This window comes from Ananas comosus, unplaced genomic scaffold (assembly GCF_001540865.1).
Source record: "Ananas comosus cultivar F153 unplaced genomic scaffold, ASM154086v1, whole genome shotgun sequence".
NCBI classification, from domain to species: domain Eukaryota; kingdom Viridiplantae; phylum Streptophyta; class Magnoliopsida; order Poales; family Bromeliaceae; genus Ananas; species Ananas comosus.
Window position 1 is genome coordinate 40,289 of NW_017893341.1, and position 14,930 is coordinate 55,218.

Below are 14,930 nucleotides of genomic sequence, written 5' to 3' on the forward strand. Positions count from 1 at the left end.
AATACAGGTACCTTTTATTTAAAAAATAAATTTTAATATTGTTTGAGAAGTTTTTAGGACTAAAGTTTTAGGATAGAAAGTGGAGTGACGAAGCAACTATTTTGGGATAGTACAGGGACTAACCATGTATTTTAACAAGCGTCTTATGGAAGGAAAGGGCAAAATGGGAAAGTGACTCTCCTCTTCCTCCCCCTCTCTCTCGCCCTGTTCGCGGGAAACGAAGAGGAGAGAGAGAGAGAGAGAGAGAGAGAGAGGAGGAGTAATGTAGTGTTATTATATTAAAGGAATCGAGAGGAGCTCCTTCTCTCCATTCCCCTCCCTCTCCCACTCGCATTGGATTCATCGCCGATCCCTCGATCCCACGCCTTTTTCTCAATTGGATCTTCGTGTTGTACATGTTGTGTTGCTGAGAGATTCTCCGCGCACGGGGTCTTTCGTCCTCTTTGATGGATCTGCTATTCTCTTAGATCCAATCGCTTTGTTTGATTCCTTTTGGAGCTTTATTTCCCCCTCTTTTCTGTCGTTTAAGAATTAGGGTTTGTTTCGAGGTTTTCGAGGGAGAAATGAGGCAACTTGTGATGGAGAGAAGAGAGAGTTGAGAGATTTAGGGCAATGTGGTGCGTTACGGGTGAATATGAGATTATAGCTCTCGAATTGTTGTCATTTGGTTGGGGGTGCGCGCGTAACTGGTAAAATGGGTTGCTTTCCTTGTATTAGCGCTCGGCGTAGGGAGAAGAACAATAGAATTGAGGATAGCGCCGGCGCTCGATCGAATTCTCGCTTCCTCGTCGACTCCTCTGGTGAGTAATTTCGTTCTACTTTTTGCCAATTTTGGGTTTTATTACGCAAAATTTGATCTAGTTAACTAGGGTTTTTGGATCTGATTTGGAACCAGAGAATGGGAGAAAGGAGCCATTAATTAGCGGGGAAAGGAACGGCTGCGCCCGGAGCTTCACATTTAAGGATCTCGCGATCGCCACGCAAAATTTTAAAGAGGCCAATTTGATCGGAGCCGGGGGTTTTGGTAGGGTTTTCAAAGGTCGCATCGATTCGGGAAAGGCGAGTTCCACTCTATTTTAGGAGTTTTTTGGTTGAAATTTTTAAAATTTTAAGCTAGTTTATAGATCAAGTTCGCATTTTTACGAACAGGTGGTGGCGATCAAACAACTTAATAGGGAGGGGCTCCAAGGGAGCAAAGAGTTTCTTGTTGAGATCCTCATGCTGATCATGCTGCAGCATCCAAATCTCGTTAGCTTAATCGGGTATTGCGCAGAGGGAGATGAGAGGCTCTTGGTGTATGAGTACATGCCCAAGGGAAGCCTAGAAGATCAGTTATTTGGTAATGTACTTCTTCCTTTACTGTACTTAAAATCGTATAGACATTATCTGAAATGGATAGTTGAACTTTCAATTTTTGATTTTACATCCAAGTTTACATTTCTTTCAATTTTTTTTAAAAATTTAGAAAAATTTGTCAATTGCTATTTGAATTTAACATTTAACAGTTTTCATTGAAAGACTTCTAAAATATTCCATTATATGAACTATTTTATATGACTATTTTATTAGATTATAAAATATGTTATCAAAGGAGTTAACATACCGCTGAATCATGATAGGGACATCCTAAATCAAATGTATTATAAGTTTAGGTGATAAAATCTAATATGATGCACTAGTTTAAAAATGTGATAAAACTCGGGTAAGGTCCATACATTTTTTACATTTTCCATTGAGAAGAACAATTGTAATGTATCTTTCTTAATTTAATAAGGATTTATTTGTGTATTGTATCTACTACTTTATTTATTTAGAGCATTAAGGATCTAGATTAGATCTTGGTCATGCCATGATTGGTTTGCTAAAGAATTTAATCTTAAGAACAGGTTAACGCCTCTCTGTAGCTGCATATTTGTTTTGTCTTGTAGTCTTTATAATGTAAATGGCTTGTCCTCTTAGAAGGAGGCGAAAAGAGCGCATGTAAATGGGTTGATTCAATGTTCCGAACTTCGATTAATATTCTTCCTGTAATCTCTTCTATATTTTATTGTTAATGGAGCATGACCATTGTATTTAGTTAGTTAAACACAATAGATTATCATATTTTATTGTTAATGGAGCACGACCATCATATTTAGTTAGTTAAACACAATAGATTATCTTAAATACCTGACAAAACATAGGGCAGATTCTGTTAATAAAATATGGAGAATGAAGAAATCAAGACATCTTGTTGGGGGCAAGGAATCTATACATGCTTTATGTAATGATAAATGAGAACATGCTTTTGAATAGTTAAGTGAGAACACATTCTAACTTTTTGGCTTTTTTCGGTGTTATTGCTCATAGAAAACTACTACTCCCTGAGGGTCCACGCTTTTCAAAAGTGAGAACACTTTTTCTGTTTTTTTTTCCTTTCTGGTTCCTACAGTTATATTGCTATAGAATACTCATACTTCTACCCAAAGGTTGTCTGAGATTTATATGATATACTAATTACAATCAACACCTTGCTTAGATGCTTAATATCAACACTCTGCAACCTTGATAAATCAGGACTACAGAGTTGATATAGTGCGTACATGTTAAATTACCTTACAGTTTAGCAATGGACCTTGTTTCACGCTGATAATAGTAGATATTTTACATGTTCAAGTAGATAGTAGATTGGTCATTGACAACATTTACTTGCTTGCTAGAATTGGTTGCGACGGTTATTGAGTTTTTTGACTGTTGAATCTTTAGCTGTGGCTTTCATTGATGAAGAGCTTCTTGAATATAGATTTGACCCCTGCCAAAGAACCACTTGATTGGAATACACGGATGAAGATTGCTGTCGGTGCTGCAAAAGGTCTTACATATCTGCACGATGTAGCAAATCCGCCTGTGATTTACCGCGACATGAAGGCTGCAAATATTTTGCTGGACGATGAGTTCAATCCCAAGCTCTCTGATTTCGGACTTGCTAAAGTTGCACCTGTCGGCGACAGGACACATGTTTCCACCAGGGTGATGGGAACTTATGGTTACTGCGCACCTGATTATGTACTGAGTGGTAAGCTGACTCTCAAGTCTGATATATATAGCTTTGGGGTGCTTTTGTTAGAGTTAATCACTGGGCGAAGGATTTACGATGCATCAAAGGTCGGAGCAGAACAGAATTTATTGACATGGGTATGTACCTCTCTCTCTCCTTTTTTTTTGTATCGCAGGATGCTTATGTCATGCCACATTCTTATCTTAAAGTGCCCCTTTATGTTGGTTCATTAGAAGTCTTTTAAATAATTTTCCCTGCATAGACTTTATTCACTTTCTGAACTTTATCCACTCTCAAGTTAAACCTCTCAAAAGAAATATGAAATATGATAAAACTCTTTTGTTCACTTAATCCTCCTCTTGACATTCTTAACATTTTCTTGCAGTCGCGCCCTTTCCTCAACGACAGGAGGAGGTTCTCACAACTGGCTGACCCCACGCTGCAAGGCCGGTACCCACCACGTGCCTTCCACCAATTGGTCGTCATCACCTCAATGTGTCTCCAGGAGCAGCCCCATGTTCGCCCCATCATTGGAGACGTGGTTGTGGCCCTTAACCACGTCCAATCCCAGCCGTACATTCTTGAGCCCACCTCAAACACCACAAGTTCCCCTTCTCGTGCGCCTTCACCTCGTTCTGCTGAAACCCCGTCTAGAAGACGCAGAGGTAGAAGAGGCTCTCCATTCGATTAAAGCTACAGTTCTAGACTGGAAAATTTACTGAACAAATCAAAGGAGATGGGGGATGGCATCCTACAAGCTTTTTTGTAGTATATTTATTAGCTTTATGAAGCAGGTGATTGTGTCGAAAGAGAAAAAGTTTCAGCTGTTTTTTTTTGGTTCCTTTCAACCTGGAACGATCGATGTATGTATTCCATTTAGAACTGGTCGTGCTCACAGGATTTGTATATATATCGCTTTTATATAAAATGGCTTTTCGGTCCACGTGATTGTGCTGTTCCTGGGGAATGTTTGGAAATATTGCTGGTTTTGTATTACTGCATCCATTGTCGTGCCTGATATTTGCATTAGCCCAACTAAACGGGATCTATCTATACGAATGCTTCAATTTGTTTTTTGCACTAATCCAATCATTCATCACACTGATAATAGGTAAATATAGTTCCTACGAGCGGTTCCCTGCTTTTAAAAGATTTGTTGCAAAAATATAATATAGTATCCGGTGCGAACATGATCGTTTGTATATTTAGCTCAAATAATCACTTTTTATTTCTACTTTTATTTTTACTCCTTATTGTACATCAAATGCTTTTTTTTGGTTCAATTCCCCCACAAGTTGACTCTACGACCATGCTCCTTCCTCCTTTTAGTAGAAGAATAAGAGTTACTTTATAAATTGAATATATCTGTTTCTTATGTTCTTGACATAGCAGTACACCAAAACCGCACATCCTCTTCGTAATCTTCTCCAAGTATGCGTACTTCCTTTGATACAGCAGTACAGCCCAAACCAAGTGCCAAAAGGTCAATTCCGGCCACAGGCAACGCGGCGTGTACAACAAGCAGAACGCCGTCTGCCAAAGAAGAAAATTACTCAGCCGCGTCTCCCCTGCAGTCCTGATCAGTATGTCTGGTGCCGGGTGATTCGCGAAGTACATCTTTTGCTCTAAATCGCCCGCTGTGATTAGCCCATTCGCAATCTTCTCTCTTCCCTTGTTATTTTTAGCTTCCTCCCACAATCCTTCGACACCGTGCATAATCTCGTCGGTTGAAGTGTAGCAGAGGCATACAAAGACCACCAGCCTCTTGTTCTTCGCGGTCATGGCCATCAGCTTCTCTGCTGCTTTTCTCATGGATTCATCCAGTAGAGTCAATCTACCGAGGAATTTGATTCTTACATCCAAGTCGTTCACGGTGTTCATGTCCTCAATGATCGCATCCATCTTCTCCTTGACTAGATCCATAACGAGTTGCACCTGTCGAAATTAAACGAATCAGCTGTTTTATATGGTAGCAGAACAAGAGAGTCTGAGTTGGGAAATCGGTTGTTTAACGTGACCTCTGTAGGCTTTCGTTTGAAGTTGTCGATGCTGAACGCAAAGACGGTCACAAACTCTACACCCATCTCACAGCAGTATCTGAGAATCGACATGAGATTGCAGAATCCTCTCTGATAAATCTCACCATCCGTGAAGTTCCACTTTTTGGCGTACTGGCGATTGCCGTCGAGTATGAACGCTATGTGGCGCGGCATTGGGCTGTAGGAGAGCACTCGGATGAAGCATCTGCATAAAAGGCTGTAGAAAACATGAAAGAGCTGCGCAGGAATGAGTTGGTCTCCCATTCTAGCAACCTGCAGCTGAAACTGTATAATGTGTTATTACCAATTAATTTAGTAACTAAGACCTAGCAATGACTCAACGAGTGATAATAAGAAAATGTACATTGTTATAGAGGCGAAGCTATATCTATTGTTCAAGAGGAATGTTGCTTGCATGAGCGTGAAACACTGAAACCGAAAACAGCGGCAGTAGAGTCGTTGAATTCGGGTGGCGGGAATGTCTTACGTGTGACTGGTGCCCCATTGGCTCTGCTTTTGGAATTTTTTCTTTTTTTTGGGATTTTTTTTTTCTTTTTTTGGGTAACATTTTTGCTTTCATAACTTCAACAACAAACAACACAACGATATTTAGAAATTAAAAAGAATAAGATCTCATTTGAGTTCCTTTTTTTTGTGTGTTTTTTTTTTTTTTTTATTTACTCCAGTTCTCTACAATTGAATGATAGGTTGGGCCCGGTCCAGTCGACAACTTCTAGACCTACTTTAAGCCTAAGCCCAGTCCCAAATGTGGTTGAACGGGGTCCCTTTTTTCTATCTGAAAAATTGGACGGTCCTGATCGATAATTTTCAAACGGATCTCAAATCTAACCCGTCCATCACCCAGGGCCGCCTCTTCTCGCGGTCATGGTCATCCCGCCTCCCAAAAGCGAGTTCCATTGTAGAGTGAACCGAGCTAGACACTATAAATACACTAGAGCCCCTGTCACTCTCGCCTCTCTCTCTTTCTCTCTCGAGTCTCTTCTTCGTCTCTCTCTATCTCAATATCTCTTCTTCAACTCTCTCTCATCGTCGTGGCAATGGCTTCGCGTTCCAGAAGCTTCTCGAGCTGCGGATTCCTTCTACTCGTCGTCGCGATCCAGGAAAGGGCTCTTCCTCTTCTTTTCTCCTCGTTCGTGCTTTGTGGGAATCTCGATGGTCGTATCTCCTGCTTCTGATTTCTCGATCGCAAGATTCTGCGTAAATCGATATCTATTTCCCTTTTTTTGGTTCTTTTTTTTTTTTGTTACTTTCGTCTGGGATCGCATTGCCCCGATTCATGCTCGAGTTGGGTTCTAAGATCGTGATCGGCATTACATGTGTAGTTTCATTTGATTCTGATCTCGATCGTGAGTAGTTTTAGGGTTTAAGAGTGGTTTCGAGAACGATGAGGATTTGAGGATCATAGAAATGTACGAAGCTTGATGCTCTGATAGGCCGATATTAGTCTTGGTGTTGTATCCGTGGAGGCTATGTGTTTCTTTTGCTTTCTTGGCTATCGTAGACAGTAGGAATCTGTTTATAACAATGTTATGTAACACATCATGGATGATGATCTCGTAGATAATATTAACTCTAATTTTCCGTAGGAATTTGTACACGAGTATTCAAATAGTTCTTAATATGTGAAGAACTCCTGATTTACGTATGTTTTTTTCCTTTGGTATGTTGATTGTTGTCACTAAATGTTTGTGGTTTGAAATCTGACTAAATACAACAAAAAAGAAAAAAAAATTTCCTAAGATCAGTAAAAAGAGATGCAACATGGCACTGCCTGAGGGTTTAGAGATACGTTTGCATTCTCTTATTAGACATTGCTTAAAAGAACTCTAGGTGAACATTTTGGCTATTCTTGTCCTTTCATGCTTGCATTCTTTAAAATTTGAGTAATTAAAGAAAAAGAGTAATTAATAGTATGTTTTGTTTGTATCTCATGGTTTGTTTAAAATCTATACAGTTTTGGATCCTTGTGCACTCAGTCGGCTCAGAAAAGTCAGATACTGTCTCCCTGAGTTTTCGTTTCGGTGCCTCAAGAAGGTTCGTTACTTAAAACATTTCAAATTGGAAGGTTGTGAACTTCATCAATCTTACATATGTTTTTTTGTCTTCTGTATCCCTAGGCACCTGAAGAATGAACTGTATAACTGATTTTGCACTTGTCTGTTAGTAGGTCTAATATCTAATCTCATCTGTTTTGCTGCATTCATGTCATTGTTGAGAATTATTTGTTTCTCTGTCATCGTTTTGCTACAGATTTGGAAATAATTTAAGCTGGCATAGATCAGTTAAACTCCATCAGATTCCTTAAATTGTTTTTTTTTTGAGAAATTGTTTAGTCGTTGTGCTCAGAGTGATATATATGGCTCCTGGAGTGATCATTATGAGAAGCTTCCATCATATTTTTATCTCCTAAACTTTCAGATCTTACTGGTCGAATTTCCTAATGAAATTTCACTTCTCTTATTGTTCATTTCCCAATTTTGTGTTGTAAAGTCCTTTTTTCATGTTTGTGAGGACATATATGGTTTTCAATAACCACAATGGAGTTTGTTCTCTTACTTGTTTTACTTTTCATCGTGTCTTACATCTTTTTCTGCTTAATTTAGTGCACATAATGTAATTTTCATATTTAAACTTTGTCGAGTTTCATTTAGTTTCTGTGGGCATGCAATGTCTTCTTTTCTTTTGTAGACAATCTGGTTGGTACTGAAAGAAGTGATTTTCTTATGGCTCAGTTTATTATACTAAGTGTGATCTTTGCTACAGTCAGAAAAATGGCAAAGAATACAGAAAGATGCTAAATTGTCGGGGCTGTAATGGTCAGAAGGTACTAAATTACCTTGTTGTTGCCCAACTGCTTGTATTTAGCATCATGATTCTTTTCTATCTTAACTATTGCCCTGGGTTTCATGTTTGACACGCTGGCTTGTTTTGGGCCCTTTCTTTTTGAATTCTGGTGTCTAATGGTCATTTCATACATGCATAGTTTCAGGAAGAAAGCTAACCTTGATATGTTTATCTCATCACTTTGCAGAATATAAATACACCTAGTGCATACACAGATGTCTCTGGCAGTGTTAAATTTCATACAGTGAAGTCAGTCAGCTTATCTGCTTCCCCGGTGCGAAAGAGCTCTCATGAAGAACCTGAACAGGCAAAGAATTTACAGATAAAGGTAACAAATTGATTATTGAATCATTCAAGTTTTTGATTTCTCAATATGGATTCATATACAGAGGCTTGTAAATAGACAGCAAGGGGCTGAAAGCATATTAGTAGCTTTGGTTTGGGGAACTCAGTGTTTTGACTTCTTCCTTTTCACTTGCTTACATTTACACAATTTCCACGGTCAGGAAGACTTCTTGCAGCCTAAAATTGCAAGATGATGTAATTAATCATTAGAAGCTTCAGGCCTCGTTTGGCACTAATTCTGTTATTCTTTAATACTGTTTTTCATACTCAAAATCGATGTTACTGAATGCACCAGTGGGCAGACTTCTTCGTCCTTTTTATTGTTGGTTAGCTAGTGATTCACAGTCATCCTCTTTATAGGGGGGAAAAAAGGGCCGAAGAAAATGGAAAAAGTGTGTTACTACTTAATTTTTGTTTTTGGTTGCTAAACAATACCCCTGGGTGTATAGATTGCAAACAATCTTCTATCTGCCAGCCCATCCAACTTCATAGGAAAAATTAACCAGAATGCTGCTAAACGTAAGCTAAGCATATTGTGAATTTGTAGCTATTTCAAATACTTATGTTGTTTTTATTTGGCTATTCTCCCATTTTTCTTCACGTGTAGGAACTGCACCTGGAAAGAAAGGAACAAAGAAATGTAAAACTGATTGAAACGGCTGAAGATGTCAAACTCCAGAAGCAAGAAACTGACGCTGGACGATCAAATCATTACAATGATGATATTAGGGGACAATATAGTGTATGGAGGAGAGAATACGGCAATATTCTCCCAGATACGACTTTAAAACTCATGAAGGGTCAAATCATAATGGCTAAAGTCTACGCTAGCATCGCCGAGAAGAGAAATTTAACGGATATTGCTGGTAAATTGAAAAATCACATTGCATCAAGTGAAAAAGCTACCAAGGATGTAAATTCTGATGATAAACTGCCAGAAGGGTACACCCTCTCCTATTTATCAGTGTAATTTTCTTCCTTCCCTAAAATATTTGTTATGTGCTGAAATAACTTGTCTAAATGCTATGTAGTGCACATCGACATGCAGAAGAGATGGGCAAAGCTTTATCTGCGGCAAAAGAGGTGCTATATGACTGTGCCGTTATTGCAAAAAAACTACGGGCCATGGTTCCATCTGTTGAAAGAAGTATAACTGCGCAGAAGGAGAAAGGCATGTATTTGTTGCAATATGCTTCAAAGACAATCCCTGCAGCACTGCACTGCCTTGCTTTACATCTCACAACAGATTACTTCTCACAAGGTCATAGTAATAGGAGCACAAGTTCATCAAACCGAAAAAGACTTGAAGACACCTCTCTCTACCATTATGCAATATTCTCGGATAACATACTTGCAACATCAGTGGTCATCAACTCCACTGTAGTAAATTCCAAGGAGCCGGAGAAACACGTGTTCCATATAGTCACTGACAAGCTGAACTTTGCAGCTATGAAGATGTGGTTCATAGCCCATCCTCCACCGAAAACCACAATTGATGTGCAGAGTCACAATGCTTTTAAGTGGCTTAATTCTTCTCATTGTCTAGCTCTTGGCCGTAGTGCATCTACTCTTTCACCTGGTGATGCTCATCTGAAGCATAGGAATCCCAGGTACCTGTCTGTGCTCAATCATCTCAGGTTCTATATGCCTGAACTGTTCCCAAACTTGGACAAGATACTGTTACTCGATGATGATGTTGTTGTTCAAAGAGATTTGACTCCACTCTGGTCTATGGATATGAAAGGGATGGTGAATGGAGCTGTAGAGATCTGCGGAGGTAGCTTTCACCGATTTGACGCATATCTTAACTTTTCAGACCCAAGAATCTATGGTAATTTTTATCCACATAGTTGTATATGGGCATTTGGGATGAATATTTTCGACTTGAAGGCGTGGAAGAATAAAGATATAATGGGAGTATATCATTATTGGCAAGAGCAGGTACCAGACTGTAATTATTCATTCAATTTCATAACTGCAACAAAGATCCGTTTCCTGTATCTTTAGTCTAGTCATGTAAGTTAACATGAACTACTGCATCTTCATCTTTTTTGAGAGTAACCATTTTTGGCTAATCCTATCTAAGAGACTGGTTTCTCATGGACAATGATGCAGTGATCTTATGCAGAGGGAATAGGTATATGCATACTAGGATTTTTCTAAAGTGAATATTAGGTTAATTGACGTTCTGAGCACCATGCAATAATAAGCATACTATTATTCTCTCTATAACTGTGTACCTTCGCTTATGAGCATTTCCTTTCTTTATTGTCACCAGAACAAAGATTGTGATCTTTGGAAGCTTGGCTCGCTGCCTGCAGGCTTGGTCACATTCTACCATGTGACCTACCCACTCGAAAAGCACTGGCATCTTCATTCCCTGGGTTACAAGCGTAACATCAGCTCCTCGGATATTCAAAAGGCTGCGGTCATCCACTACAGTGGAAGCTATAAACCCTGGTTAGGCAGTGGCCTAGCTATCCCCGAGTACCGGAAATACTGGTCAAAGTATGTACCTTTTGACAGCCGCTATCTCCGTAGATGCCACTTTTACCTGTGACGTTAGACCTATAGAGAATGATTCACTAAATACTCATCATGGTATACTTTCCCAACACATTCAAATTGTTTTTGCATGGCATACGAATTAGATGATTCGTTGCATATGATTTCAAAATAGCACGGTTCTGATCTGAGAATATTTCTTGAGGATAGCACTTTCACATATAACATAGGCATCTGACAATGTAATACTTCTCCTTCCATGGTGAATTATAAGATAGTAGTTTTTTGGAAAATCACCTCACTTCCACTGTCGATGCATGTACATTGACTAGAATGTTTCGAGATCTTAACTCACTATTGACATTCCCTTGTCAAAATTTATTGGCTGTAGTTCGTTGCTTTGAACTGGTGATTACGAATTTGTGGTGGCTCATGCATAAATGTAAGTGGTCGCTGAGCTGGAACTTTTCAAGATAGCCTTTTTGGACTTAGACTGCAATTTCATTAGAATGGTTGAGAAGGGATCTGTTTTCCTAGTGTTCTGAATCCAGATTGAGGGGTTGAAATTTGAATGCTTTTTATATCTAGCGCCACAGCTGGGGTCAGACCTGGCTGGGAACTCAAGCTGGACTAGCAGGAGTCTGATTTCAGCAGACTACGCATAGCTGGTAAGATTTCCATTATTTCTAATTATCAAATTTAAAAATATTATTAAATATATTAGTTTCATTAGCTATTAATGATTTATTATTTCAGCTTCATTTACTCAAAAATAATTACTAATATTTATTAAATTTAATAAAATTCTTTGTAAATTTTTTAAAAAAATTAATTTAACGGGTAAACTACTTTTTTGGTTCTCAAAACTATGGGGCGCATGATATTTGGTCTTCAAATTTTAATTTGTTATTATTTTTTGCTCTAGCCTTATGGATTGTTGCAATCAAATTTCACAGCTCAATATAATTGACTAAATATTGATGTGTTTAGGGTTTAGTGTCACTAATATGAAAGTGGTTAGGAGTGTTGTGATTCATGATGTCCTAGTACTTAAAGATGCTACATCACTTCCATATTAGCAATATGTTAATTTTTTTAATCAAAAAAGTTCAAATAAGAATTTATTTTAAATTAAAGTTTGAGATCAAAGTGTCATGCATCTTATAATTTGAGGACTAAAAGAGTAACTTGAACTAATTTAATTAAGTTAAGCGGAACTTTCCTAATATGATATTGCTTTCTTATTGGTGTTAACTGTCATGTTGGTGAAAAAGTTTAGAATGCAGCAGTCACATTATTAATGTGATATTCTCAAACAATCAAATTGTCACATTACTAATGTGGTGTTCTCAACTAATCATATTGCTTTTCTAGAGTTCATTCATTTTATCATGATTTAAAAAAAAAAAAAATTTCAAAAGAAGAGATATGATTGGTTAGATATATAGATGACGCGTGTATCTGTAACATGATAGACTTCTTCATTAGCGCTGAGCCAATTTTGGCTGGTTTTTTGGGTCCGATGGGCCTAGTAACTAATTGTATTCCCGAACTAACCCAAAACATCCAGCCCTTTAATATTTGGAGCCATATGAAGTTCTGAATTGGAGAACATTGTTTTTTAAAAAAAAGGCAAAAAATGTTTAGAGACCTCAACTACAGCCCATTTGGATGTAAATCCCTCAATAATTTTTATTTTTCTTTTTTTCACTCCTCAACTTCAACTTTAAAATTGATGCTTAAATGTTAACAAAATTGGCAATTTTATTGTTTAAAAAAGATTAAAAATAGTTAAATTTAACGAATTAGATAATTGAATCTACTAAAATTTAATCAAACGGATAGTAATCAGATCTGATGATCCTATTTGTAAGTACCAAAAATCAAATCTTGTGATTTGTGATAATGTCACTGCTACCAAAAATGTAAATGCTATACCCGAGAAAATAAATAATATTTCTCAAAAGAAAAATGAAAAAGGTAAAGAAAAATGAAAAGATAAAAAGAAAAAGGAAAATGATGAGCCAGTAAGGGTCCCCCATTTTGACCAAGAGGATAAAAGTTGAGACATGTATTTTGACCGAATTGTGCACTTCAGAATCCAAAATACCCTTTGTAGGTCCTCCGATGTACGAGGGTTGGAGAGTGCATTCAACATTTGCCTTTCCCGAAACTATTGACACAGTTCTTCTTAATTTCGTAGACCCCATTTCTGAGACCATCACCTTTGTTAGATGGGACGTATGGTTTCAGAAAATTGGTATATGTATAGAAAAAAAAAAAATTTGCTGAGAAGGTTAAGAATACAAGATTAATGATCTCGTGTTTTCCATGTTGAATTATTATGTATGATGATTATAATATTAATAGCTTAGAATTTTAAAGATAAAATAGAAGAGCTACCTGAGTATGAAACTCAGGAGGTGTTGAGAGTCATGACAGCTAGCCGTTAGATGGTGTGGTTAATTCAATGGTATATACAATTGAATTTTTCAAATCCAATCACGTGAAATCCCAACTTCTCAGAAATCAATAATCTCATTCCGTTGAGATTATTTGTTAGAAATCTACACCTTAATAGTTTTACACCGAATAATTAATGAAAAAATAAAAACTCATATTAATTGCTTCATATCTAATAAGTTTAAACTTTTGATTGAATGAGTTTTAGTACTCTATAATTTATTACATATTTTAGCATGTATGGCTGCAGAGTGACTTCGAACGAGAAGCGAAAATCTTAAAAAATTGGATAGCCAATTTATTCATAACTTCTATACGAATTAAAAATAAATGAAAAAAAAAAGAAACAAAATCCCTTACGTAGAAGTAGAAGACGCCTTTTTTTTCTTTAATAAGAGCCATGCAGTGTTTCTTTGGACATCCAATAATATCCAACATTGAAACTTGGGGTTGCATGTATGTGCCTTACGTTACGTGCCCCATAACCTTTACCGATTACCGAGGGTGGGCCTTCAATTGCCCCACACTCCCCTCCCACACTCTGTCTCATGATCTCATCTCCCACTAAGCTTCTTCCAGGTGCTTATATTTTTAGATGGATTCCCTCCTACCAATCAATAAACAGGTGTTTTCCTTTTATACACCCCACAAAAACTTGGAAATCCTTCCTCTATCCACATCTCCAATCACCTCCACATTATGAATAGTACATACCCCTGCTTGATATTTTAGAAATTATTTTAGTTAAAATGTTGCGAGAATTGAAAGTAATTATGCTATAAATAGTACACTATGTAGTTCGCGACCGATGTGGTGGATGAGGCCCAGGTGTAATCCCAACTATCATTAGCGTCTTTCCTCCTGTTAACCATCCCAGGTCACGGCTAACTAATACCTACATACCAAATTGAAAGCTCAAAAACGCAACCACGTGTTGGCTTTTGCTTGTCCAATTATCTTTCTTAAATGCATCGTAATCATAATAATTATTATTAGATAGGAAATGTTGTAGTAATATAATTAGGGCCCGTTTAGCCTAGATTTTGAAAAAATAATTTATACAGATTTGATTTTGGTTTCGAAAAGTAATTTTGGTTAAAAGTTGTATAGCGTTTGGCTAAGTTTAAATAAAAGTAATTTTTTTGAAGTAATTTTGTAAAACCGTTTGGCAAATTCTTTTTTTTATATTTACATAAATTAATATTTTTATTAAATTTTATTTTAAAATAATTTAAAATTTTAATTTTAATTTGAATTAAAATTAAAATGTTTAAATTTTAAAATTGTACGAAATTTAAAATTTGATATTTTTATTTAAAAAATAAATTTTAAATTTTAAATTTTAAATTTTAAATTTCAATTTTTAATCTAAATTTAAATTTTAAATTTCAAAATTAAAAATTAAAAATTAAAAATTCAAATAAGAATTTAAAATCTAAAAATTAGAATTAAATTTAAATTAAACTTTGAATCTAAAATTAAAATAAAAATTTATAGTTTGAGTCTAAAATTAGAATCAGATTTTAAGAAGCAGCTTTTTTCTACTTCTGATTTGGGGCCTTCAAAATTAATTTTTTGATTCTGAAAAGTAGAATTAAATTTTTCCAGCACTTGTTGACAAATACTCTACTGAGCCCAAAATTATTTTTGTGCTCTAAATCACTTTCCAGAAGCAG

At 36.7% G+C, this 14,930-nt stretch overlaps 3 protein-coding genes across 4 annotated transcripts; 2 read left to right on the forward strand and 1 right to left on the reverse strand.

Moving 5' to 3' along the window:
- The first annotated feature begins 211 nt into the window (after window positions 1–211).
- On the forward strand, window positions 212–3,980 carry LOC109705697 (probable serine/threonine-protein kinase PBL21). Its single transcript, XM_020226447.1, has 5 exons — window positions 212–800; window positions 896–1,059; window positions 1,150–1,339; window positions 2,783–3,174; window positions 3,423–3,980. The coding sequence occupies exons 1-5, from the start codon at window positions 695–697 to the stop codon at window positions 3,726–3,728; spliced, it is 1,158 nt and encodes a 385-aa protein (XP_020082036.1). The 5' UTR covers window positions 212–694; the 3' UTR covers window positions 3,729–3,980.
- Window positions 3,981–4,297: 317 nt separating this feature from the next.
- On the reverse strand, window positions 4,298–5,994 carry LOC109705684 (rubber cis-polyprenyltransferase HRT2-like). Its single transcript, XM_020226431.1, has 3 exons — window positions 5,927–5,994; window positions 5,056–5,281; window positions 4,298–4,972 (listed from the first exon to the last, which is right to left on the reverse strand). Exons 1-3 carry the CDS (start codon window positions 5,992–5,994, stop codon window positions 4,298–4,300), a joined length of 969 nt encoding a protein of 322 aa, XP_020082020.1.
- A 77-nt stretch (window positions 5,995–6,071) lies between these two features.
- LOC109705689 (probable galacturonosyltransferase 3) lies at window positions 6,072–11,330 on the forward strand. 2 transcript variants are annotated; one of them, XM_020226435.1, is made up of 7 exons: window positions 6,072–6,197; window positions 7,052–7,131; window positions 7,861–7,921; window positions 8,129–8,269; window positions 8,894–9,228; window positions 9,318–10,227; window positions 10,565–11,330. In XM_020226435.1, the coding sequence occupies exons 1-7, from the start codon at window positions 6,135–6,137 to the stop codon at window positions 10,844–10,846; spliced, it is 1,872 nt and encodes a 623-aa protein (XP_020082024.1). In that variant the 5' UTR covers window positions 6,072–6,134; the 3' UTR covers window positions 10,847–11,330. The 2 variants fall into 2 exon arrangements, with proteins under 2 accessions (XP_020082024.1, XP_020082025.1); XM_020226436.1 differs by having other exon boundaries at window positions 6,109–6,294.
- Window positions 11,331–14,930: the final 3,600 nt, after the last annotated feature.

Bases quoted from the DNA above. Each gene is read 5' to 3' on its own strand.
- LOC109705684 (XM_020226431.1), bottom strand. From the start codon at position 5,994: ATGGAACTCGCTTTTGGGAGGCGGGATGACCATGACCGCGAGAAGAGG. The intron at 5,282-5,926 runs GTTAGATTTGAG...CCTTTTATGCAG, and splicing joins CGGCCCTGGGTGATGGACGG to ATGCTTCATCCGAGTGCTCT. The intron at 4,973-5,055 runs GTCACGTTAAAC...TAATTTCGACAG, and splicing joins TCAAACGAAAGCCTACAGAG to GTGCAACTCGTTATGGATCT.
- LOC109705697 (XM_020226447.1), top strand. From the start codon at position 695: ATGGGTTGCTTTCCTTGTATTAGCGCTCGGCGTAGGGAGAAGAACAAT. The intron at 801-895 runs GTGAGTAATTTC...ATTTGGAACCAG, and splicing joins CTTCCTCGTCGACTCCTCTG to AGAATGGGAGAAAGGAGCCA. The intron at 1,060-1,149 runs GCGAGTTCCACT...TTTTACGAACAG, and splicing joins GTCGCATCGATTCGGGAAAG to GTGGTGGCGATCAAACAACT.
- LOC109705689 (XM_020226435.1), top strand. From the start codon at position 6,135: ATGGCTTCGCGTTCCAGAAGCTTCTCGAGCTGCGGATTCCTTCTACTC. The intron at 6,198-7,051 runs GAAAGGGCTCTT...AAATCTATACAG, and splicing joins TACTCGTCGTCGCGATCCAG to TTTTGGATCCTTGTGCACTC. The intron at 9,229-9,317 runs GTACACCCTCTC...AATGCTATGTAG, and splicing joins GATGATAAACTGCCAGAAGG to TGCACATCGACATGCAGAAG.